The sequence below is a fragment of the Molossus molossus genome, unplaced genomic scaffold, assembly GCF_014108415.1.
Source record: "Molossus molossus isolate mMolMol1 unplaced genomic scaffold, mMolMol1.p scaffold_m16_p_8, whole genome shotgun sequence".
Classification (NCBI taxonomy): Eukaryota; Metazoa; Chordata; class Mammalia; order Chiroptera; family Molossidae; genus Molossus; species Molossus molossus.
Genome location: NW_023425402.1, coordinates 96,857,834 through 96,884,171, shown reverse-complemented (window position 1 = coordinate 96,884,171; position 26,338 = coordinate 96,857,834). Strand labels below are relative to the sequence as shown.

Below are 26,338 nucleotides of genomic sequence, written 5' to 3'. Positions count from 1 at the left end.
CCTATAAAAGTATGGAGTACACACTATGATTAAATTATTTACATAATTTATAACTGAGTGTTCTAAACATAATTGATATTTTTACTAATTTTAGAAGTATTTGCACATGTGTTTTCTCAGTTTTTAGGAAAATAAGATATAAAACCATCTCAACTAGTAGCATTTCATGTTATTATAATCATGGGTCTCTTTGAGAGTCTAATGAAAACTCTGGATCCTCTTGTTGAAAAAGAAAAGCATATTGTAAGCTTCAGATATAATTGGGTTCAAATTACAGTGAAGGGAACTATGCCCTTTTCAAAACATGTGATTTTACATTCTAGGATTAATTCATGTTTCCTAAACACCAGTGATACGACAGGTTTTCACTGAATTGTTTTCCTATGTTCAGGAATGGAACCTTTCACTAACAGCAGCAGAAGATACTATGCCTACTCACGGGTAATCACATACTTTCTGTGAGCATAACTGATATGACTGTGATATGAAAATGCTAAAATTAATTGACCATTACCTAAGTGTGTATTATTCATAAAAAGATAGTCTAGGAATTTAGAAAATTGTGAGAAGATGAGAAGGGTGAGCAAATGCAAGGAAGAAAAATCCAGTTATTTCTAAGACTAAGATGGGTGAACACAGTCATACTTATTCAATTAAAGACAAGAGAAAGTTCTGAAATTTAAAAACTGTGTTTAAAAAGAAACCATGCTTTATATTTATTACATTAAATCTTATTATCTTTTTTTTTTTAATCCTCATCAGAGGATATTTTCACATTTATCTTCAGACAGAATGGAAGGGAGGGAGGGAGGGAGGGAGGAAGGAAGGAAGGGGGAGAGGGAGAGAGAGGGAAGGAGAGGAAGGGAGGGAGGAAGAGAGAGGGAGGAAGAGGGAGGGAGGGAGAGAGAGAGAGAGACAGAGAGACAGAGAGAGACAGAGAGAAACATTGATGTGAGAAAGACACATCGACTGGTTGCCACCCGCAAAACCCCAACCGGGGCCTGGGATGAACCGCAACCGAGGTACGTGCCCTTGGCCAGAATCAAACCTGGGACTCTCTGGTCCACAGGCTGACACTCTAACCACTGAGCCAAACTGGCCAGGGCTTATTTTTATCTTTATTGAAATCTCATTTATCCCTATCATGGGATATCAGGGAGTCGTTTTTAAGCTGCATGTAAAGCAAAAGGAATGTGTGAATTCCCTATGCTCTCCCAATGGACTAGTCGCATACAAAGTGCTACAGAAAAAAAAAAAAATTTCCCAACTTATTATTAACAAAAGGTAATGATTCTTGATATGAGTTATTTGTAATATAAAAAACTAGTAGTTTATTTTGAAGATATTAAATTCTTATAAAGTAAATCTAGGAATTGCACAGTTCAAAATGTTTTCGGATGGTTAATCTGAAATTGCACAAATCTTAATTTTATACTAAATTTTGTTTAGATATAAAGTATAAGGGCTGAAGAAGTGTATCCTTTTGTTTTACTTGATTTCATCATTATCTTTCATAATTTACTGATGGATTTTAAAGGCTATTAATCCCTAAACATCTTAGTCATTTTAAACTTGATTTCTGATGAAAATCTTGTCTACGGTCATTTTAAATCTTCTGATTTCCTTCTCTTGCCATTAAAGGGAGTTTAACTAATACGGATTTTTATTTATTTTACTTACCTAAGTCAGGCTTTAGGTCAGTAGGCAAGCTTAACTTCCTTGACATCTTTGCTGAAAAATAAAATGCATTTTTAAACTTCTAAACAATCCTTGATTCATACTCATTAATACCAACTGCTCTTGAAGATAGAAGCAAATATGTTTATTACTGAATCTAGATGCTAAGATAATTGAAATGATTAATAATATTATGGGTGGAAATTAAATTTTATTTTCAACTTTTTAAAAAGCATGTACTTACTTGCTGTAATATCTTTTCATGGTTGAAGCTCTTACTTCAACAAGGAAGCCTTTTATATTCTAATTATTATTTCTTAGGCTCAAAGAAAACAGTTAAGCTTTTCTAAGAGAAGCAAGGTCATTTCTCAGAAGGAAGGTGTTGCAGATAAGGACAATAGAGACATAAGACTGAGTTTGGGTGAGTGATATAATAAAATCCAAATCATCTTCATAGTTACTGAATCCATTATTTTTAAGTTAATCTCTAGAATATAGAACAAATCTATATCTACAATCAAATTGAGGTATTTGATTACATTATAAAATATTCAGCTCAACCATTTCTTGATATAAGTTAACACCTCTATTCACATTTCAGCAAAAAAACAAACAACAAAAAATGAAAGCCATGCTCAGTTCAAAATTACAGTATTTATAAAAATGTAAACTACAGATATTTTTATTTCTACTTAGTATTAGAATAAAAAAGCCCGTGTATAAACTTATTGGAATTCTCTTTCCATCCTTACAATCAGTTATCGCCTTAATCTAAGAAGTGATTTCAAGTTAGTTGTTGTTTAAGTATGTTATATTAGTGCCAGTGCATGCAAAACAGAACAGTGCTTCCTATTTGAAATTTTAAAAAAGCATTTGTTTGTTAATACATGAATGCATATATAGGGTTACATTTTGGACTGTTAGGAGATATTTAAAGCACAGACCCTGCTAGTCCATAAGGGCGCCATGTAAACAAAGAGAAATCCAGTCATAGTACATAACTTCCACATCTAAAAAAATGACAAATCCAGTGTTAGGAAAGAGGCCTTAGGCAAACTAGGAAAGGATGGGGGGAAATAATTTTCACTTCTAAGCTTCATTAATTTAATTAGTATCCTTTAAAAAACAACAATGGGTCAAATATGTGAATCAGTCTTTTTCCATATTCACCCCGACTTAATCAATCTCATTTTTTTAAAAATGAAACACAAAACTAAAATAGTCAAATAAAATCTATGGTTACTTGACCTCACATAAATGGTTGCTATTGTATTTAATATCCAATTCCATTAAAATGAGAAGACACTATACCCAAAAACTGTCTTCTAAAATGCAATATTAAACATTCTGAAAGAATTCCGAGGTTTTCACCAAATATCACAGGTACAATGCATATGTTATGTGAAGTAGAAAATTAAGTCTGGTACATCTCAAGATCCTCTTGTTAGAATCAGATTATATGGATGCCTCTCTTGACCCCAACATGCTAAATTGATTGTTATTCTAAGTCTTTGGGACCAGTGCCTATTAAACTTGAATGTGCACACCAATCAGCTGGGGATCTGGTTCATCAGATTCTGATTCTGTACTCCTGGGCTAGGGCCTGGGATTCTGCACGTCTAACAAACTCCCAGAAGATGCTGATGTTGCTGGTCTGTGAACCATACTTAGAGCAGCAAGGTTCCTAAACTGAAAGAACCTTCAGCATAGGAACCAAGACTAATTCATCAGCCCAATATGTACATACATTAAGTCCACAACAAACATTTCTTGAACAAACTTTAATAACTAGTTTATAAAATGTGGAAGTGTAAAGTATAGTGATTAGGACTAGATTTGGAATCAGAACAAACCTGAGTTTGAATCTACTTCAAACCAACTAGTAGCTATGAGACTTTAGGCCAATGACTTTGCCTCTCTAAGCCTTAAATTTCCTCATCTGTAAAATGAAGATAGATAATAAGATCAATTTCAGAACTGTGAGGATTATATAAGATAATGAAAACAAAGATTGAGCACATCTGTTATATAGTATGCATTTGATAAATGATAGTTATTATTTAATAAGCAAATGAAACATAGTTTTTTCATAAGCTATTAAATGTTATACAGATGAGCAATTCATACACTTGTAAACACCCAATGTTACTTTATTCTCATTCTATGGTAATATTTCAAGTAACAAAGTGTATGCTTTTAATCTCCATGAGGATTTCTACTAGAAATTCTTTAACATAACTTCTCACATATTTTTTAAAATTAAGTTACTCCTTCCCATAAAATGTTTTGTTGTTTTTGTCTAGCACCACTTACTTCCTCTAACGTAAAAAAACAAAAAGCATTATAACTAACCAGCTTTCACATATTTCTTCAGTTGGTCTAATTTCGACATTTTATAGAGAGGTTAAGATCACACACAAAAATGAGTAGGTAGATTTTCTGAATAACTTTATTACAAATGTCATAAAATTATTTAACTATGAAGCCTATTATTTCCTCATAAAACACTTTTGCAAATGGAGACCCAAAACCTGACCAACTCAATCATAGCATTCAATAAAAAGACAGATATTTAAACCATGCTGCTGTTATATTTGGATTTAATTTTAAGCAATCTCTCTGAATATAGAATTTGAAATGACAAATATTAAAAGATTAACTTTTGTTATTTTGTGTTTATATTAATAGCTAGAATTAACACAAAATAACAAAAGTTAATCTTTTAACATTTGTCATTTCAAGTTCTATATTCAGAGAGATTGCTTAAAATTATATCCAAATATAACAGCAGCATGGTTTAAATATCTGTAGATACAGAACTAAGAGTTTTGAAGGGCAGAGGGAAACTTATTCATCTGTTAAATACATATTGAGCACATGCCAGTAATTTGTTAGAAGGCAGGGATTTCCTGCCTTCCAGGATCCCACTGTCCATCGGAGGAACCAACTCCAATTCAACATAGCAAGTATTACTAATAGAGGCAAGCACAATGTACTAATTTATATCTATATCTCAGTCTAACAGTGTGAGTTATGAAAAGGCCAGCAAGGAATAGTTTACACTTTCTATACTTTTACAAAACAATAATGTTCTCCAAATATTTTTTGTTGACAGTATTTTACTTTTGATATAAAAATTTACATACAAATGCACAAATCTTAAATGTATATTCACTGAGTTTTGACAATGTATACACCCATGTAATTCAAAATCTTAGTAGGATATAGAACTTTATCATCACCCCATAAAGGTCACACATACTCCTTTCCCAACCAATTCTTGCCCTCATCCCCAGAAACAACCAGTTCTGATGCTTTTTCCACCATTGATTAGTTTTGCCTATTCTAAAACTTCATATACACGAAATCATGGTATAAACTCTTGTGTAATGCATCTTTTACTTAGGATAATGTTTTTAACCTTCTTTCCAAAATATTCTAAAGTTTAAATTAATTTTTCAGTGTACAGAAGAATGTGACTTTTTAAATGAAAAAAGTCTCAATTAATAGATTCACAGGCAGTATCACATTAACATTTTCTTACTGTAGTCACACACTAATACATTTTACATATTGCTAGATTTTCTCTGACGCATGTTTTTGTTTTTAGCTAAACACAATTTTATGAAATATTTGTATATTATAGGTCATGTAAACTGTTAATAAAATGGATTTTAAAAGCAATATGTGAAAGTCCCAGCTCACAACTATATTCTCCTCACAAGTTGTTCCATATTTTTATCACATCACATGTAACAAACCTCAAGCCAGACTGATTATCACCTACCTTTGAATGTAATGTGTCTGTTTCTCATGGATGCCTACAGGAAGGGGGAAAGGTGCAGGAAAATGGGGAAGGGAGAATTTAAATCTGGACGGTTCACACTGTATAATCAGCTTTTTTCTGTCTTCGGGTTCCATAACCCTTTCTTCTGTAGTTTCAATCCAGTGAATTTATCATTACGCATATTAAACTTTTCAGTGTTAACATTTTCATTTTATTCATTATAAAGTTTCTATTTTCACTGCTGTGATAGTCTCCATCTGTTGAATCATTATGACTTTTTTTTTTGTTTCAATATTTGAACATGCAGTAGCTGCTTTAAAATCCTTGACTACTAATTTCAACATTTAAATCATTTTCGAGTCTGTTTCTACTGATCTTTAAATTCTTGATTGTAAGTCGTATCTTCCTACTTTTCTGGTTAATCCTTACCCTAGGATATTTATTCATTTATCACATAGAGTAGAAGAGGGGAGGGGAAGAAAGGGAGAGGGAGGAGGTGAGGGAGAGAGAAAGATCTATGTGAGAGAAACACATCGATTAGTTGCCTCCTAAACGACCACAACCGGGGCCAGGGATCAAACCTGCAACCAACGTATGTGCTCTTCACCAGGAAGGAATCAGAGACCCTTCGGTCAGCAGGCCAACACTCTAACCGCTAAGCCAAACTGGGCAGGGCCATAGCTTCCTACTTTTTATTGTGAATCCTTTATTTTGCATGCATGGAACTTTTGACTAAATGCTCAACATAGTGGACAATATATTGAAGAAAGTCTGGATTACACTGTCACCTTTATAGGTGTTGAGTTTTGTTCTGCCATACAGATCCTTTTGGTTTTATCAGGCTTGGTTTTATTCTTTGTTAGGGTGGGTCTATTTCATTTTAAATTTAGTTCTAAGGTAGGGCTTTAACACTAAGAGTGATCCTTACTCTTAAGGAGTGGCCTTTTTGGGATAACAATAGAATATTCTGAAGTGCTCAGCAAGGTCTAATGGCAACAACTTAGCACTACAGAATGACTGCTATTATCACAGGTCAGCTGCCAGCCTTAAAGCAGCAGTTGCCACCAGGCCTTGTACTGTCTTACAGCTCAGCTCTAAGGCAAGTACCTGCACTGAATGCCCACAGACATTTCCACGAACTCCCCTCTGAATAGTTCCCCTTTCTAGTACATTGCTTGGCAAATTCCAATCACTTGAGCAGCCCCAGAACGTCAATCTCTGCCTGCTTAGCTTAATGAAACTGCAACTCCACTTTGGCTTCTACCTATCCTGCATTGCAGGAAAGTGTTTCGTGGCAGAACGCTGGGGAGGACCCTGGGGCTCACCTCAAATTTTTCCTTTCTCTCAAGGACAACAATCTGGGACTGCCTGCTGCTCAATGCTTGGAAAGGAGAGTCTCACGTATTTCGACTAGTTTAATAGTGGGAGGCTAAGTTGTAAACCTAAGGTCTAAAAACTGAAATTTAGGTTAAATGTTTGTATCTTTCAATTTTTGTGACTTTTGGGGAATATACTTGTTTTCAGATATGTTTAGTCAACTTCTTTGAGGGCAGATCCACCTCCAGAGAAGCTCTAGTTCAGTCCTCTGGGTTTATGCCCTGTAACCTAGAAGGATTTTATGACGAAGCGGTTGCAAACTTTATCCAGCAACTTTTTGATGCTCATATTTTTACTTCTCAGGAGTCTCAGAAGCACTTGCCAATCCTGCTACCTTGTGGGCTGATTTCACTGAACTTGTAAAGAAGTTTCTCCTCATGCTGTGAAGTTGTTAAAAGTCCCTCCATGCTTTCAAACTCAAGACATAGACCTTATAAAAGTTCTTGGAAGACATATAGTCTTTTGTTCCCCTTCTTCTTCAACTGTGTATTCTTTAACTCTTGTTCCTTGCACTCAGCATCTTCCTTGCTTTAAAATCCTTTGTCAACAGAGAGAAGAAACTAGCTCTCAGTTTCTGTTTCATCCACAGCAGAAACAAAGGGAATGACAGTGAGAAGTTTCTTCACTCTGAGGAAAACTGACAATCAGGGATACATCTCAGAAGGCTGTTAACGTGAGTCTTTGCACTCTTCTTCTAAACCTGAATGAGGATATCATGCTGGCTGGCTGGGTAAGCCATAAAGAGCTGCATTTGCTTGGCAGAAATAACGAAGTTATATCTGATCACAACAATCATGTCTGTGGTGGCAGTTTCAATACTGAAGAATAATAAATGATGTTCAAGAGAAGCATATCTCCGGGCAAGAGGATTGCTTGGACCATTAAACCCTAGAGTCTAAGGCCTAGACAATAGTTTTGTCATGATTGATTATTTTTAGTTCTTTGCAACTGTAGACATCTTTGTAAAGTTCTTCAATTATGGAGATTCTTATTGTTTGTTTGAAAGTAAACAGATGCTTAGTAATTTTCTTTTAGTTTTTCTACCCACGTGTTTCACATCCTATTTTTCTAAGGAAGGTTTTTTAAAAGAAAACAGAACCATAATTTCTGCCTTTTAGAATGTGACTTTTACAATAAACGTACCAAGTGTAAAAGGTAAAATGACTTATTATGACAGTATGAAAAAGATGCAAAAAAAAGTTGATTTCTGTTTATACCAGAGATGTTCAATAATTAGAATAAAATGACAATATCACTTTTCAAGGTCACCTACACAGACTTAATACTACTCCTTTCAAGGATAATGTTAAAATAGATAATATTATATAAAACAATCAGAATAGTAAAAAGACTAAAAATCAGCTTGTAGGATATGGTAAAAATCCAAGGGGCAAAGTGGGACCAGGAAGTAGAAACTTTCTTATTAATTATCACATTATTTTGATAGTCATTTGAATTAATAATGTAAATACTATTAGTTCAATATATCTAAATTCCATTAGTTTGGGAACAGAATTTGCTTTGTAAAATACTGTATCTATGTATGTGTCTAGCATTTCATGTGTGTTCAATAAACATGGCGATAAATAAATAAATAAATACTGTCACTGGAATTTTACTTCTATAGAAAAATGCTAAATTTCTTTATAATGAAATGAAATAAAGAGAAAAAGAGGGCAAATTAAATATAAGCATATTAATTATAAAGGTAAGTTTTGGAAAAACAGAACACATATCTATTACTTGAAATGAAGGAAAGTCTTTAAAGAGATACTAATACCTGTCTAGCAAATATTTGATAAGTTTTTTTCAATTTCTGGATTTCTAGAGCTCTTGTCTACATTATTTTTCCTATCCTGTTTGCTTTCCATAGATTCATAAAACTTAATGTCTAGGATATCACCATAATTAAACTCTACAACATCTCAAAGTTCATTTTCTACAGAATTAATGTAGTTACATAAACTTAATATAATAAGTATTATGGGTTGAATATTTCCCCGAAAATTCTTATGTTGAAGCTGTAATTGCCAGCCCCTCAGAATGTGACCTTATTTGGAGACAGGGTCCTTAAAGAGCTGATCAAGTTGAAATGAGGCCATTAGGGATGGGCCCTAATCCAATCTGCTGGCCCACAGAAACACCAGGGGTACCCCTATATAAAAGAAAGACTGTGAGGACACAGCCGGGAGGCAGCCATCAGCAAGCAAGAACTCAGAAGAAACAGATTGGCTGACACCCTGATCTTAGCCTTCTAGCCTCCAGAACTATTCTGGAGGAAATACATTTCTGTTGTTTAAGCAACCTAGTATGTATTGTTTTTGTTACGGCAGTCCTAGCAAACTAATGGCAGAACATAAATTTCCACATTAATAGTTCTGCTCAAACAACAGCTGACAAGAAATTATTTCAATAATATTACTTTAATCTGGACTATTTTTCTTTATGTTAGAAAACAAACAGCAAGTTATTTTTATAAAGAGCAATTGTACATCCTTATCTAACATAAGAAAAAGACGATTCTCCAGAGAGATAAACACAAGTTAAGTTCTGGATACAAAAAACATAAGACTTTGCTGAGCAGATTTTATTATGAAATTTGTCAGAAAATACATCAGAAATATAATTAAAATTTGAATACAAAATATGCCATACTCTTCAGATTTTAGTCATCCTGAAAAAGAAAAAGAATTCATTAGAGAATACAGATTTGTATAATGGTTTCAAAGTATATGACAGTGAAATTCAGTTCTTGACCAATTAAGGGTAATAATCTTTCAAAGTAGAAAATATTGAGGTTACCTGTAAAAATGGCATTACTGCACACTTGACTCATCTTCTCTTTCAAGATGAGCTTCTATTCTTTCATATTGTGGATTAAATATAAAGATGAAATTCTATAGATGTAGCAGCCACATTTTAGATTAAATATTGGGGACTATAAAGCAGAAATGTCAGTACTAATTTGAATTTTAAAATGAAGTGGAGTGATTTTATAGCTTAAAATTCTAAATTAATTTCATATATACTTTTCATTCAGACAGCAAATTCCAAATGGGCTTCTAAGACTTTGTTTTTCAACTTTTAAATATAAAATAATTGGGAAGACTGTACAAGAAAGAGACTTCATGAAGTGGAGACATGCTATAGTAAAACAATTGTCAAGAGTCCTGGATTCTGGTCCTAAGTCATTACTGTGGGACATTACTTTTCAGTGGTTCTCAACCTGTGGGTCGCAACCCCTTTCAGGGTCGAACAACCCTTTCACAGAGGTCGCCTAAGACCATCAGAAAACACATATTTCTGCCCTGGCCGGTTTGGTTCAGCGATTAGAGCATCGGCCTGCGGTCCAGAGAGACCCGGGTTCGGTTCCCGCTAAGGTCAAGTACCTTGGTTGCAGCTTGTCCCCGGCCCTGGTTGGTCGTGCAGGTGGCAGCCACTCGATGTGTCCCTTTCATGTTGATGTTTCTCTCTCTCTCTTTCTCTTTCTCCCTCCCACTCTATCTGAACAAAAAATGGAAAAAAATGTCCTCGGGTGAGGATAAAAATTACAGTTATGAAGTAGCAACAAAAATAATTTTATGGTTGGGGGTCTCCACAACATTAGGAACAGTATTAAAGGGTCATGGCACTAGGAAGGTTGAGAACCACTGCTTTAGATATACCACTTAAGTTCTCTGAGACTCAATTTTTTCATGAAAAATAAAGAGGCTTGAGATGCTTTAAATTTGTAGTATTAATGAGTTAGTGGTTTAGAATATAATGATAAAGAACAGAACTTAAGTTGTGTTAGAACATTTTAATTTCAAAAAGAAATCATTGGAGCACTTGAACTAATGAACATTATCTTTATTTAAATGAATTTCAAAAAATCAATTTTTGCTAAGAAAGAAAATCCACCATTAACCAATTAATTGCTAACTCAGAATCTGAAAGATAAAAAGGGCCTTGGATGTATAATCCTTCCTAGATATGAAAAATATCTAATATAGTGGCTAGAACTTAGGAGGCACTCATTACAAAGGGCTATTATTTCTACTTGTTTTGTCACAGCACTCAAGTCACTATACTTTTGAATCTTTATTTTTTAATCTCTATTATTATTTCCCCCTCATAGTGTCATGTAATCAATTTGGTAATCATTCCTTCTATATGAAAATGAGTAATAAAATTAGACATTAGCAAGGCTGTAGCCTACAGAATACAGTTAGAAATCTTTCAGAATGAAATAGAATCATAATGAAACAGAACTAATAAGTTATAGGAAGAGTTAATCACGTAGTGTCAAAATCTAGCAAACAATCCTAGCATCTACACCACATTTCATTCATGGGATATCATAGTAAATTTGGTTAATACTTTAACAAAGATAAATATATGAACTATTTTATATGAATTTAAATAACAAAAATCTTTCCAAAATTTTATATTCCAAAGTTTTATAAAATTTAAATCATGAGCAGTTAAAAATTGATAAATCTTATTTTCTAAATGACTTACAGAAATTGCTAACACTACAGGAAAGTTATAGACTTTGAAAATGTTGGTCTTTGAAATTTTACTAGCGAAAAATAATCATAACGTATGAATAGGCAAAACAAATCACTATATATGTATTATATGCATGTACCTTTCTTTAGGGATGTGGCAACTGCATTATATTCTGCTGTATTTTTGCTGTTAAAGTCACAAGACTAAAGTTGTCTTCTCAGGCTGCTGCTCTTATGCACAAACAACAAAGTCATTGTCAGTATCGTTTACCGAGTTGGCTATCAGTCAGGAAATAAACAATGAAGCTAGGTTGTGGGCAGATAGGTTAGGGGACTATACTGTTTGCTCTGGTTACTTTCCCTGGAATCTGGTCTTTGAGGACAGCAGACTTCCAGGCACTGCATATTACGTTTGGATAATGGGTACACCAAGATGGCATCCATGACCTGGTGCTAGGACAGAACCTAATATGAGCCATCCGTTTTCCAGGTTACCATGCAGATAGAACAGGGCCATAACCAGAATATCTAGTTGAAAATCACACAATAGATTTGTTTTTGAATCACTTACAGCCTTCAACAAATTGTCTTAAGAGGTAATGTTGTACTGTGTTGAAGGGGACAAACAGTAGAGTCAGACTACCTGGGTGTAAATCCTGGCTAGCTGTGTAACCAATAGAGACATTACTTATGCACTAAGTCACAAGTTTCCTCATCTGTCAAACAGGGAAATAAAAACAAATACCTCACTGAGATTAGAGAGTAAATTACATTACAAATTATTTATAAAGGGCTAGTATGGTGCCAAAAAATTGCAACTGTTAAGTATATTTTTAAAAATTAGTTATCTAAGCTACCTCAGCTAAATATCAGTAAAAACAGGGTTGATTTTTCATGCTTGGGTTAGACTGTTAAAGTGAGAATGGCATCCTGCAACCCACCCCGCTCTCCCCATCCTCTTCAATATGACACCAACCACAGTTACAGTTTCAGAGCCAAGACATTCTGTCAGCCTTTCACATGACGTACTTTTTTACCAGTGCCAATACTGGAGGTTCTAGGCTTAATTCTTATGTTTTCCCTTTTTAGGCCACTGCATAACTGCCCAAAGCTGAAGCTATAAGTGTTTGTAGATTGAGGAAGAGAAAGGTGATAATTTTAGGAGGTTCAGGATACTTCAGAGCAAGTATGAAATTTGATGATCGGAAACAGTGAGTTCAGAGTGCCTAAGGAGTCTCAGCACTTCTGACACCATACGCTTCACATGGAAAACACAGCTCAACAGAGAGGTCTTCAGGAGATTCTATAAATTTTTTTCCAATGTTTCATTGACATTTTATGTTTCTTCAATAGCATATCTTATTCTAAGTCTTATTACAAAACCTGACATTAATGTAGGGAGATAAATTATGTCATTTTTAAAACACCGCAAACACTTCATAGTCTAAGGTGGGGCGGTCTCCATTTGAATGAACAAATTTAGAAGTGAGCTTTCCTTCTGTATAGCTTGGGATATATCTTGGGATATAAAAGACATTGAAAGATTACAACCATAAACAAACAAAATTATATGTAAAATAGAAGATATTAACCGTAGTTTTTGAAGATAAAAAATAATTATGCATAACTGCATAACTATCAAAGTCTAAAAAGTTGAATAAAGTTAACGTGGCCCAATAAATGTAAGTATAAAAACTGGCGTGACAAAAAAAACAGCAACTTATTAGTAACATAAAAATATGGCAAGACTATTATCAAAGAACTATCCTTTCAATAATGTTCTCAGTCCAAAGACATTTGTTAATGAGGTGTCACCTCACACCTGTCAGAATGGTCGCCATCAACAAATCATCAAACAACAAGTGTTGGCGAGGGTGTGGAGAAAAGGGGACTCTAATACACTGCTGGTGGGAATGCAGACTGGTGCAGTCACTATGGAAAACAATATGGTGTTACCTCAAAAAATTAAAAATTGAACTGCCGTTTGACCCAGTGATCCCACTTCTAGGAATATACCCTAAGAAGCCTGAAACACCAATCAGAAAGAATATATGTACCCCTGTGTTGTAGCAGCACTATTTACAATAGCTAAGATCTGGAAACAGCCCAAGAGTCCATCAGTAGACGAATGGATAAAAAAGCAGTGGTACATATACACAATGGAGTACTATGCAGCTGTAAGAAAGAAAGATCTCTTATCCTTTGAGACAACATGGGACCTGGAAAGTATTATCCTAAGTGAAACAAGCCAAGCAGAGAAAGACAAATATCACATTATCTTACTTATTTGTGGAATATAACAAACGTAACAGTTTGAGGAATGGGGTAGTCCCAGAGACGTGGAAGTGGGGTACAGACTGACAATCCCCAGAAGAAGGGGTGGTGGGGGATAGATAAGCCACAGAACTTATACGCATGTATGCATGAACAGTGGACATGGACAACAAAGCTGGGGACAGGGCGGGGAGGAGAGGAGGGGGGAATCAGTAGGTGAAAAGGGGAGAACATCTGTAACAAAAATAAATTGATTAATTAAATAGAAAAAACAAATTTAACATCGAAAGAAAAACAAAGACATTTGTTAAATGATGTCTTTCAAATATTCAAGCTCAGATATGCCATGATACATATACATTCAAAATACAGGAAAAAATGAAAGGTAGTCATTATATTTAACAAAGGAAACATAGCCTCAGAATAAAAAAATCAGATAAATTATTCCAAAAATTTAATTATGTACAGTCACTTGCATGCAAAGTAAAATTTCCACGTAACTAAATTCTAAAAGTTCTTTAGTAAACTATATGTAGGAAAGTCTCTTCTAACTCTTTTTTTTTTTTTTTGTACAGATAGAGTGGGAAGGAGAGAGAGGAAGGGAGAGAGAGAAACATCGACGTGAAGGGACACATCGAGTGGCTGCCACCCGCACGACCAACCAGGGCCGGGGACAAACTGCAACCGAAGTACGTGCCCTTAGCGGGAACTGAACCCGGGTCTCTCCGGACCGCAGGCCGACGCTCTAACCGCTGAGCCAAACTGGCCAGGGCTCTTCTAACTCTTTCTTTACATTATATAAAAGTATACAAGCTCTAAATTATGAAAATAGAATATACTATAAAAAAATTTGTTGAAAAAATATTATGCTCTAGTGCCAGTACATAATTAAAGTGATTTAACTATTACCAGCTGATTCGCTAAAACCCCACATATACAAAGAGGTAATTGATTCTCCATAGATAAAGAGCCCTTGCCCAAGAATAAACCACCTTATTTAAAAAATGACCAGAGGTGCTCAGTCAATGTTAATATGACTAAACAGGGTTCAATTTACAAAATGCAAACAATGTGGATACTACTTCTAAAAATTTTTACAATTTAATTTTACTATAGAGTAAACTTTATCAGTTCAGAAAAAGTAAATCTATTCCAGCTGCCTAGAAATTCATTCAATTTAATACAATGCAAGGTTTATGTGATAAAAATTTTGGAGAAAATAAGTAATATAATAACAGTATAATAAAAATTTTGGATTTAAATCAAAAATTAAATTTATTCTCTTTTCAAAAAATGGTGTCTTAAGCCTTTAGAAATTTTCAAAGAATATTCAAATTTTTATGACCAAAAAACCCTAGTTTATGTCTCCAAAGTTTAATTATATATTTTGTCCACACTTTTAAACTTTGAAAACATTAAAGTGAGTAATTCATTTCAAAGGATAGTCATAAAAACAAAAGGATTAATATAAAACACTCTTCATCACTCATTTTTACTGGGGGACAGGGGGTTACTAGAAAATTCCCATCAACTCAAGGACAGTACAGATTACAGGCTAAAAGAGTCAGTGTTTTAGAGAAGCATTTCCTTGAAATTTAGGGTCTTGATAATATTAGGAAGATGGAATAAAGGTAGGAAAAAATACAAATAAATCTCTATAGAAAGAAAATATCTAAAAAAATTTCCACGTATAAAATTGTACTATTTACGGCATAAATTGAACCCTATTTTTTTTAAGTAGAGCAAAAATAAAAATAGGAACAATTCACACAAGTCAGAGGAAGAACTGCAACCCCAATTTAACTGATTTTTAATAATTATTGCTCTGAGTTTAGAAGAAACACAGCCCAAGTGATTGTTCAGCATAGGAATAACAAATTAATATATACAAATGCAATGCATTAGATAATTTTTTGGTATTGAGTTAACATTGCATATAGCAAAAATTAGAAACAAAATAGAAATTTCTATTTCCTACCTATATCATTGGCTACCATCTTGGAAAACTTTCTGCTTTTGGTCTTCACTGAAAATAATATTTTGATATAAAATGTCAAAATCTATTCAAAGTAAACTAAATGAATTAAACATAATTAAAATAAATACTTTAAAATAAAGATACTATACCCTTTTCTATAAAATTATTCATTTTTTGTTCATCATCTGAATTGTGTGGTGATGACGAACCTACACAAATAAAGACAATGGAAGGAACAGGTAAACAATCAGTCACAAACACTGAGTTGTCACAGGGAAAAGTACAAACAAAATAATCTGGTAACCTCTAAAACAAGTTCCCACATGATTGGTCACAAAGTAATGTTAAAATGTGTATAGTTAACAATAATTCTTATAATATTACAGCAAGTATAGCAATCAGTAGTGCACTGTCTTTCATTTTAGACCAATCCCTAGTATATACAAATATTACTCTATTAATATTTTTTCTAAGTTACAACCATTGGGCAAAATTGTGCTATATATTATAAGTTAGAGAGCAGATAAAGAAAAATATAAGCAGAGGTTAACTAATTGTTTCTAAAAAAAATATAAAAAATTCTTGATATTAGTTATCTTGTAAGGTTTATCGAACCGAAGAAGGTTTAAGAATCCTGTACAAGTACTATACTGGTAAAATTTATTTTAGAGTTAGCTTTCTAGATAAAAACTTCAAAATAATATACAAATTCTACTATTACCATAGAGACCTTTAAAATACTGAGGATAATCTTTATAATTTCAGCTATGTTTAAATATTTATTTAAATTTATAAGGTAAGAAATACTAAATTTTATGTCACCTGTCACTTTAATCATTTTTTTTTAAGAGAGAGAAAGAAAGAGAAACACTGATGTGAGAGAAACATTGGTTGCCTCCTGTGTGCTCTCTGACCAGGGATCGAACCCATGACCCAGGTTATTGCCCGGAGTGGGAATTGAACCCAAAACCTTTTGGTGTACGGGACGACTCTTCAACCAACTGAGCCACACCAGGCAGGATAATAATTTTTATAATTATGATTTTGTCATTTTCTTTAAAAAGGTGTTTCTAATCTTTCATACTATTTCTTTAACTTCTAACACATATCTTTTATTGTAAATGCAATCCTAACTTGTATTCTAGTTGACTTTTATTAGAATTAAACTATTCTTTATAATACAGTTTAAATGATATCTCACCCATTAAACTTTTCAATCTCCTCAGCTGCAAATAAATCATTCACCTTCCTTAGAATTCCCATAACACTTTATCTGATGTTAATCACTTAATACCTTACACTTCAAGTTTACACACATCTGACCTTCCCCACTGATCTTTCAGTCCCCACTGGACTGAACTTCTGAGAAACTGGTCCCCCAACTGCTTTACCTTTGCACCCCCTATGCACTCAGTGCAATGTTTTGCCTGTAGAAATCACTACGTAAACATTTACTGAGAGAATAAAGCTTTTCTATTAGAAGCAAATACCTCAAACATAACTGGTTAAAAAATAAAAAAGGTTTTTCTCTGCTTTTATTTCCTTTTTTTAATCCCAGTGAAAGTACTGAACCTTAATAAATAAGGTCAAAATGTGACCTCCCCTTGTGTCACAAAATTGTACTTGCTTTTTTTGGTCATGTGGAAAATATCCTTGAGATGTCTTTTCACAGACCAAGGAAAATCTGCCAACATTGGCAGAATCCAATTACTTTATAATAGTCTAATTAAAATAGTAATTAAAAAAATTACTCTTTAAAAAACCAAGTAATATTTGCTAAAGAGCATTTATAGATCCTCATAAATCCCATATTAAAAAGGTCAAATAAGTATTTTCAGAAATAGAAATAACATGCTTGTTTTCATATAAATATAATTCAGATTTAAAGAGGATAATTGTTATAAGATGCTATATATTTGAAAATATCACTGTCATCTCTGCTACTACCTATAGCTACATGAATACACAACATTTATTGATACTTGTTTTATTTCATACATTTGAAAGTAGAGCAGTAGCAAGATAACATATCTAAATGTAAGTATAAAATTATAAATGTTTAGTATTTCCATAATTGTAAATTAAAAGAGCAGATTTATAACTGAATATGCCTTAACTGAAAATGCCTAACACTGCTTATCATACTTCTGTGATTTCTCATGAAACAGTTCCAAAACTGTTTTCAGCATGTCTTACTTGAATATATTTACCAAATTACTATGATTAAATAAACACAGAAAATATATACAGCTTTATATTTTTTCTAGGGTAAATGGCAATTAACAAAGGCAACATTTATATCATGGTTTGTGCAGCTTTTTCAATTTGAAGTAACCTAACAAATGTTTTTACCATTTTAACATAAATACACACACACACACACACATTTTGAATACAGTGCTAAAAAACTAAACTTTCAACACTACTAAAGTGCTTAGTGAAGCAATGTGTTTTTTTAAAATAAAGATTAAAGAGAGAAAGAAGTAATACTTTCCAATGTTAATTCAAGGTGGCAGAATTAATTTTATATTTCCGAGACTGATTTATTTACAAATCAATGGGAAAGGCAAATTATTTTTTAATATAACTTTGACACTGACTAAAATTGTTAAGATCACAAATCTTGATTATGATATTTAAAACCTTTTAAAAAGTATCTCTTCGTTTATATGTATCATTTTGAGTAAATACATTGATTTGATAAAGGGCATATTCATTTTTATAATACTGGTCCCTCCTCTTAATATTTGAGGAACTCACTTTAACTTCTAACCCACTGTTACACATTTCCTCTTCTCTCATTGATACAATTTTCTATTAACTATATTAATTTTAATAATCTATACTATATCATTTATTTGTCTTATTTTTTCCCTCAACAAATATGAGGCTAGTAATTTAATTACCACTTTCAATGGTTTTAATAACGTGGTCCTCTTGTGGTTTTTTACATTCACCTCAAGCTTACCCCCACCAATTTTTCTTTTCTGACCATCTTAAATTAGTAGAATTTGCATGTGTTGGTGAGAAGAATGATAATAAATTATTTCTTTATTTCCTTATTAGAATGCTAGTAGGAACAAAGGCAAAAGTTATAAATGTACAAATAGCAAGACAACTGGCCCATGATAGGTAGCAAAAACTACTTTAACTATTTAAAAACAGAGAAGCAGTGAAAGACACAAAATGTAACAATATAGGGTTATTTAAAAAGGTAGGTTTCCAGAATTTTATTCTAGTTCCTGTTGTACTTCTTAGTACGTATGTATGACTAATGTCTATCTCCTGCTATATGAAGCATGTTTCAGGCACAACTACTATCTACTCAAGTTTGAATTGTTTTTTGTAAAAGGAGCCTTTCTTCATATGCAGAAATAGATACAACTCTTTGGAGAATGCTCTTATCTTTCAGAGCATAATCAAGAACTAAACTAAATAGCCCTGGCCGGTTTGGCTCAGCGGTTGGAGCGTGCGTCGGCCTGCGGTCCAGAGAGACCTGGGTTCGGTTCCCGCTAAGGGCACGTGCCTCGGTTGCAGTTTGTCCCCGGCCCTGGTTGGTCGTGCGGGTGGCAGCCACTCGATGTGTCCCTTCACGTCGATGTTTCTCTCTCTCTCTTCCTCTCTCTCCCTCCCACTCTATCTGAACAAAAAATGGAAAAATGTCCTCGGGTGAGGATAAAAACAAAAACAAAAACAAAAAAAAACAACAAAAAAAACCTAAACTAAATAAACTAAGATTCTTATATATAAAATAAAGATAAGTATTTGTGACTTATTGATGTTATTTTAGGTCATATAAATTTTTCTATGTTAAAACTACACTGTCTTTTCATATGGACCAAAGAGCACAATATACTTGAAAGTGTTAAACTATGTTTGATTTCTCTGGGACAAAGAAGAGACAATTTAGAAGGTTTTTATCTGATGCAGTTTTTATATTTACGCACTCAGATTTAAATATACTTATACACTTATCTATAATTACCTTTTGTTGGGTTATTCCAAATTGCTAAATATACACACCTATTGAAAGTTTGCCTTAGGATAAAAAGCAGTATTAATTTATTTGGCCTGAATCTTATTAAAAGTGGTCATTTAATATATTAAAAGATAATATGTTTCATGTCCAAATTATTCAATGATATTATAATTCTAAATTCCAAATTCAGAAATAACACTAGATCTATAAGATGGAAAATGTAGTTACTTGCTCCATATTATTCATTCAAACTTTATTCTACCAATGCTCAGACTTAATATTAGGTGCTAATTATAAAAATGATTCCAATGGTTCAATATGTTTTATTAGTTTGATGACTGAATTTAAATAAAAATTAAGAAAACTAGAAGGTGGATATATTTTAAGAAATGATTCATGTACACAATATATATATATATATATATATGTAATTTTTTTTTAATCCTTACCCGAGGACATTTTTTTCCCATTTATCTTCAGATAGATTGGGAAGGAGGGAGGGGAGGAGGGAGGAGGAGGAGAGAAAGAGAGAGAGAGAGAAACATCGATGTGAGAGAGACACATCGACTGGTTACCTCCCTGACCAGGGCCGGGGACAGAACCGCAACTGAGGTATGTGCCCTTGGCTGGAGTCAAATCCACAACTCTTTGGTCTGTGGACTGACTCTATAACCACTGAGCCAAACCGGCCAGGGCAGGGAATGCATTTTTAAAAAGAAAACATCACAAAACCTTTTACAGTCCTATATCTAATAAAATGTTAAAGTGAAATATTAGAGAGTAAAGTAAAATGCAGTATTTCTCGTTCTTTAAATTCTTTCTGATTTAGTAGAACCAGCTAAGGGTCAGAATCTAAGTACAACATTACCTTAAGCTAAGAACAATCTTTCCAGTAGAAAAGTTGATGAAAATTCCCAGCCAGAATGATTTAGTAAATATGGTAAAATTATGAAGTCAATTTTATTAAAGATTAGCAAAGTTTCAAATCACTGAAAATATAAAAAATTTCAGGATCTTCTTAATTTTATGAAGACTCAAAAGTTAAAAGTTACTCTAAAATATTAAAATATTAATACACAAGTAGGTTACATAAATAACTATAAAGAAAGGACAACTGCTTTAATATAGCTATAAAATTATATTAGACATTCCCTGATAAAAAATAACAAACATAAGTAGTCTACATTTATTCTAATTGTCTATAGTCCCCGTAAGAGTACAATTATTAAAAATCTTTCATAGTTAAATGGACATTACTTGAGGGTTAGTGTTTCTGCCAAATGATGACAGGCATGCCTAGAGCAAAGACAAGACTAGATAACAACCATTTGATCCAATAATAAAAAGTAAAATCTATTTTCCCTAAAAAAGTATAACTACTAGAAACCTAAGTAAATAGTTATATGACTCTTAATAAGTAAGAACTGTAGATTTTTAAGTAAGAACTGTAGATACATATCTACTTATGTATTTCACTCAATGAGAAAGCAAAAAACAGTTATGATTTTAAGAATAAATATGTGACACCAAAGTTCTTTACAGTTATATTTTAAATGCCTATCTATACTATAAAAAGGAATACTGATAAGCTATGCTGGTTTTTGTAGAATTATAATTATGAATGAAATAAAACATAAATTACCGGAAGTTGGAGATTTGCAGCGATCCTCTGGAACTACAGTACCTTCACTAATATCACACAGACCTGCTAAAAAAAACATAGCCAAAAACCAAATCACACCACAAATTTATATAAATGCAGTTGTATCTATTATTTGTAGTACACATTTAATGACTATTTATAAAAACCTAGAAGATTAACAGACACTTGGCATTGATACTATGCTAATTAGTCTTGAGGTAGAAACAGGAAAATGTTGATATTAAAACCCTCAAACTAATACAGCAGTCATCGCCTAAACAAATAAGAAACAGAATTTTCAATGGATAATTTGCTATTTTTCAAGAAACATTAGACATAATGCAAGACTATTTAAAATCAGTAATCTGACGGGCATATGATATAATTATTAATTAATTTCTCTGAGGAAGAATAAATACTGGTAATAAGTTTGGTGACTATTACATCATAAGGACTCTCAACTCAAGGTGGTTTCCCCTATTTATGTCTCTAACACCTCCCTTAAGTATTTTTGAATAATAATTAAAAATATATTTTGTACCTCCACACCTGCAATTTTAAAATATTGCACATTACTTATCTTGCAAGGCGACACCTCTTAAAAACTATACCATCACATGTTTTAAAAGCTCTAGAGTAACACTTTCTTTTTACAGATACATGTGAATTATTTAAAACTAATCTATCTATAGTATGGCCTAAATTCACAGGAGAAAACCCAGCAAATTTATGCTGCAGATAAGAACTAAAAGATGTGGCAAATGCAAAGTAAACAATTAGAAGGATATTAATTTGCCTGGTGAACTAAATAAAAATAATTCCTGCAAATTCTTTAAAAATTACAAATAAACACATCAAAAGTTTGGCACAGTTGGACAATAGACAAGGTGCCACACATCTGGGCTTCTGAAAAAGTTATGTATCATGTAGACCAGCAATTTTCACCCTTTTTACCTCATAGCACACATAAACTATTGACTATAAAATTCTGTGGCACACCAAAAAATATAGTATATTTTTTCTCGGACAAAAAAAAAAAATTGGTATAATTTTGATTCATTCACACCAGATGGCTGCAATTGTTGAGTTGGCTGTTGTCATTTATTTTATCTGATAATCTAAGGTAAAAGATGTCAGTGCTCTTGAATAGTGCACTAGTCAGGTAGTGCATGTTTTAAAAATTAAAACATGCCTGCCCTGGCCAGTTTGGCTCAGCGGTTAGAGAGTCGGCCTGCGGTCCGGAGAGACCCGGGTTCGGTTCCCGCTAAGGGCACGTACTTCGGTTGCAGTTTGTCCCCGGCCCTGGTTGGTCGTGCGGGTGGCAGCCACTCGATGTGTCCCTTCACATCAATGTTTCTCTCTCTCTCTCCCTTTCTCTCTCTCTCTCCCTTCCTCTCTCTCCCTCCCACTCTATCTGTACAAAAAATGGAAAAATATCCTCGGGTGAGGATAAAAATTAAAACATGCCATGGTGCTGGTCTGATAAAACTTTATTTGCAAAAATGGGCAGTGAGCCAGACTTGACCCACAGATAAGTAGTTTGTTGAAAATCGCTGACGTAGACATATGTGCAGATATAACTAGTATCTACTTTTCCATTCCTTTGGTAAGAGACATGATGTCACAATGTCTATAGTCATCAAGAAAACTCTTACAGTAATATTTTCAGAGAGCACTAAGTACTGAATTGGTTTATAAGAAATGTTTTCTATTTTGAACAATACATTGTCTTCATTGGATAGAAAGTTTTTGAATGACAATCAGATTTCTTATCAAGATTCATCAAACTAGTATTTCCAGAAAAAAAAAAGTTTTTATAGTTCTAAAATGACAGATGCAATTACAGGAATGGATTTAATCTTTGCCAAAATATTTGTTTATATAAACGACAGGTCTTTAAATAATAATAATATATGGTAGCAAACTAAACAACCTAAGTATCCATCGATGAATGCATGGAATAAGAAAATGGGATGTACACACACACACACACAAAATGAAATATCACTAAAAAGATCGAAATTGTGCCTTCTGCAACCACATGGATGAACCTCAAGGGCATTATGCTAAATAAAATAAGTTAGAGGAAGACAAAATACCTTATGATCTCACTTATATGTGAACCTACAAAAACAAAAAGTAACACAAAACAAAACAAAATAACACAAGCTCATAGATACAGAAAACTGGTGGTTGCCAGAGGTGAGGGGATGTGGTAAAATTGTTAAAAGTATTTGTGTCTCCCCCAAAACTTCTCTATCTTGACAATGTTCTAACTTTATAACACTAAATATTAGTTTTTTTGCTTTATAAAGAAAGTAGATTGGGATACAAACATTTCAACAGCTGTTTTCATATACATATTTTGAGATGAATTTAAGTAATGATATATTATTTAATAAGCTTTTAAAAACTACATGGGGAAAAAAACAATTTTACAGACAAAAGCAAACATGCCATGATTTTACTAAATAACTTACTTAAAAAAGAATGGCGTTTTTTTCAGAGTCAGAATATGAGCTAGAAAGGCCGTGCATGCAAGAAGTCACACCCAGCATATCTTTGTGAAGCAATGAAAAATGGAAGAAAGAGGAGACATAGATACTAGAATGGTATGGCTGAAGATGTGACAAAATGATTACACGCACAAACAAAAATGGGGAAAAAAACTCAACCAACAAGATAGTAAGGTCTATATGCCATCACCTTTTTTCTTCTTTTATGAATTGTGCTATATAGGTAGTATCACAGAGAGAATTTTAATTCAGAGGTATTGAGTAAGGAGATATAGACCAGAGTTTCCCAGTGTTCCATTGTGCACTGGCATTCTGCAAATGGGTTAAATTTGTCCAAGACAGAGTTTCCTCAATCCTTGGTACAGCAAGGCAGGTCCTGGGGAGACTGGAGCCTGTAGGCCAGTTTATTGCTGGAGGCCTCATTAAAATACCCCTATGTGCCAAAGATCCAGTGCAATTTTGTGTGTGTGCATGGAGGTTAAAGAAAAAAAAAAAAAAAAAGGTGAGGAGTACTGGTACAGAGAGCTAACTATACATGTGTTCCATGAGCTATTAGTATTAAAAACATTTAAAATTAAGACTGATTATCTAACAAACAGAACAGTGTGTTATAAAGAGAATTCTTAATGGATCTGCGTTTGCACTGATTGAATCAAGGCTATCTGAGAACACTATATTTTCATAGAACTGAAATTCACTTTTGCATCTACTTTTTCACACAGGATATGAGAGTTTTTAATTAAATAGTTGAAAAAATTAATTGTGGGCCTCACAATACCAAACAATAAAAGGGGTAAAACTTAGAAGTACAGTTTTGTTCTATGATAATGAGACAAATTTTCCTGGCTTTATAATTTAGCTAAAGAAGTTTGATACCGCAGTTCTTTTTCAATGTTAAATGAAATCCTAGAATATTAAAAACAAAAGCAAAATCTAATAATACAAAACAAAGAGGCTCAAACCTTTTACCAGTTTTTAGTAGTTTATACATTATAGACTAAATTAGACAAGTTATTTACCTAACAGAAGCACTTATATTCACAGAAGTAACTCATTTATAGAAATCTTAAAACTCAGAATTTTTTTCTTTTTACCTCCTGAAGGTTGTCGAGATTTACGAGGAGACCGGGGTTCTCTCCGATAAGGATCATTAGAGCCATATAATTCAATAGTGCCCAGGTTGAGGAGTACTGCTTTCTGTAGGTAGTCAACAACTGCAATGCCATTACAATTGCCAAAAACTACCCTAGAATAGGAAAAGAGCAAATATTTTAGCATAAATAATAATTACAAGAAAGTATAGTCTATTATCTAAAAAAAGAAGCATAATGGGTCTTAGAGAATATTCCTCTTTAAACAAGATTATAACAGACATAAAAATATAGTGACACACAGCTTCTCTTGGAACCGTGTAGATCTTTTGCAGACATTAATGATTACAAATCAGTATCATTAAAAAATTCTGACGAGTTGCAACTTGATCAGAGGCATAAATTACTACACTAGGCAATGTGAGACCTATTTTTGAGCCTCTCAGGGAAGACATTTCCTTCCCCTGGGAAAGCAGGGACTGTATCTTTGGAAAAGTTTTGGTAATCAGCAATGAATAAATAAATTTTATTCGTTTAAGATCCCTTAAGCCAAGAATTGAAAATTGAAATGCATAGACGGGCTACATAAGTAAGTAAAACAAGCAGGTAAGGATGGTGGTAAACTGGATAATGTACTATGACCATCAAAAGAAGAAAAACTTCAACTTGGTTCCTGCTGACTTTTGTCAAGCAACAATGGAGACACAGTTCAGATAGATTGTTTCTGTGGAAACTCTAACTATGGATTTTCACATCAAATAGTCTTGGCAATTAGTTCAAATTTTAAAAATACACAATAAGGGCTAAACAAAATACAACTGTGAGCCAAATGAGGCCTGTGATCAACTGCTTTGCAACTTCTTTTGAAACTTCCTATTCTTTTTCTTATCCCCTCTTTGTTTCATTTATGGTTGTGGGCAGTAAAATATTAAAGGAGAAAGTTGGTGTCCTTACATTGTGGGACAGCAAATAAAAGACATGAAAGAAAACTAGTTTTTTCTTTTCTAAAAAATATGTTTTTATTGATTTTTTAGAGGAGGGAGGGGATAGAAACATTGACGTGAGAGAGATACTTCGATTGACTGCCTCCAGCACCAACCCCCGCCCCCACCTTTGGGATCAAGCTCACGACTCAGGCATGTGCTCTGACCAGGAATCAAAACGAAAACTCTCAGTTCAAGAAACGAGTCTCAATCCACTGAGCCACACTGGCAGGGGAGGAAAGTATATCAGACAATAGCTAAGTCTTAGTTTGGTACACAACTGCAAGAGACAGAATAGGTGGTAACAGCTACAAGGAGGAAGAAGACGGATGAGTAAGTCCCTAGGGTTAGCATCAAGAAAGGAGACTGTGACCTACACACAATAAACAGCCCCAGGACTGAAGAGTTACCATGTGGTGTCTCTTTACCACGATGTTGATTTTAAAACGAATATAAACATTGTAATAAAAAGTATGTACAATTAACACTATACTTGGAAGGCATGAACTATTAATAAGTACACCTGTACTACAAATGAATTACT

The 26,338-nt window shown here is 33.4% G+C and overlaps 1 protein-coding gene across 5 annotated transcripts in view; it reads right to left on the bottom strand.

Moving 5' to 3' along the window:
- Positions 1-26,338, bottom strand: part of STXBP5 (syntaxin binding protein 5) — a 162,812-nt gene that overhangs the window by 27,135 nt on the left and 109,339 nt on the right. For 3 of the 5 annotated variants that reach the window (XM_036248364.1, XM_036248368.1, XM_036248367.1), the window contains exons 18-22: positions 24,815-24,966; positions 21,205-21,270; positions 15,733-15,792; positions 15,584-15,631; positions 1,681-1,731 (exon numbers count right to left, since the gene is read on the bottom strand). In XM_036248364.1, the coding sequence (XP_036104257.1) occupies positions 1,681-1,731; positions 15,584-15,631; positions 15,733-15,792; positions 21,205-21,270; positions 24,815-24,966 (377 nt within the window). The remainder of the gene's footprint in view (positions 1-1,680; positions 1,732-15,583; positions 15,632-15,732; positions 15,793-21,204; positions 21,271-24,814; positions 24,967-26,338) is intronic. The other 2 variants (XM_036248365.1, XM_036248366.1) reach the window with 2 other exon arrangements.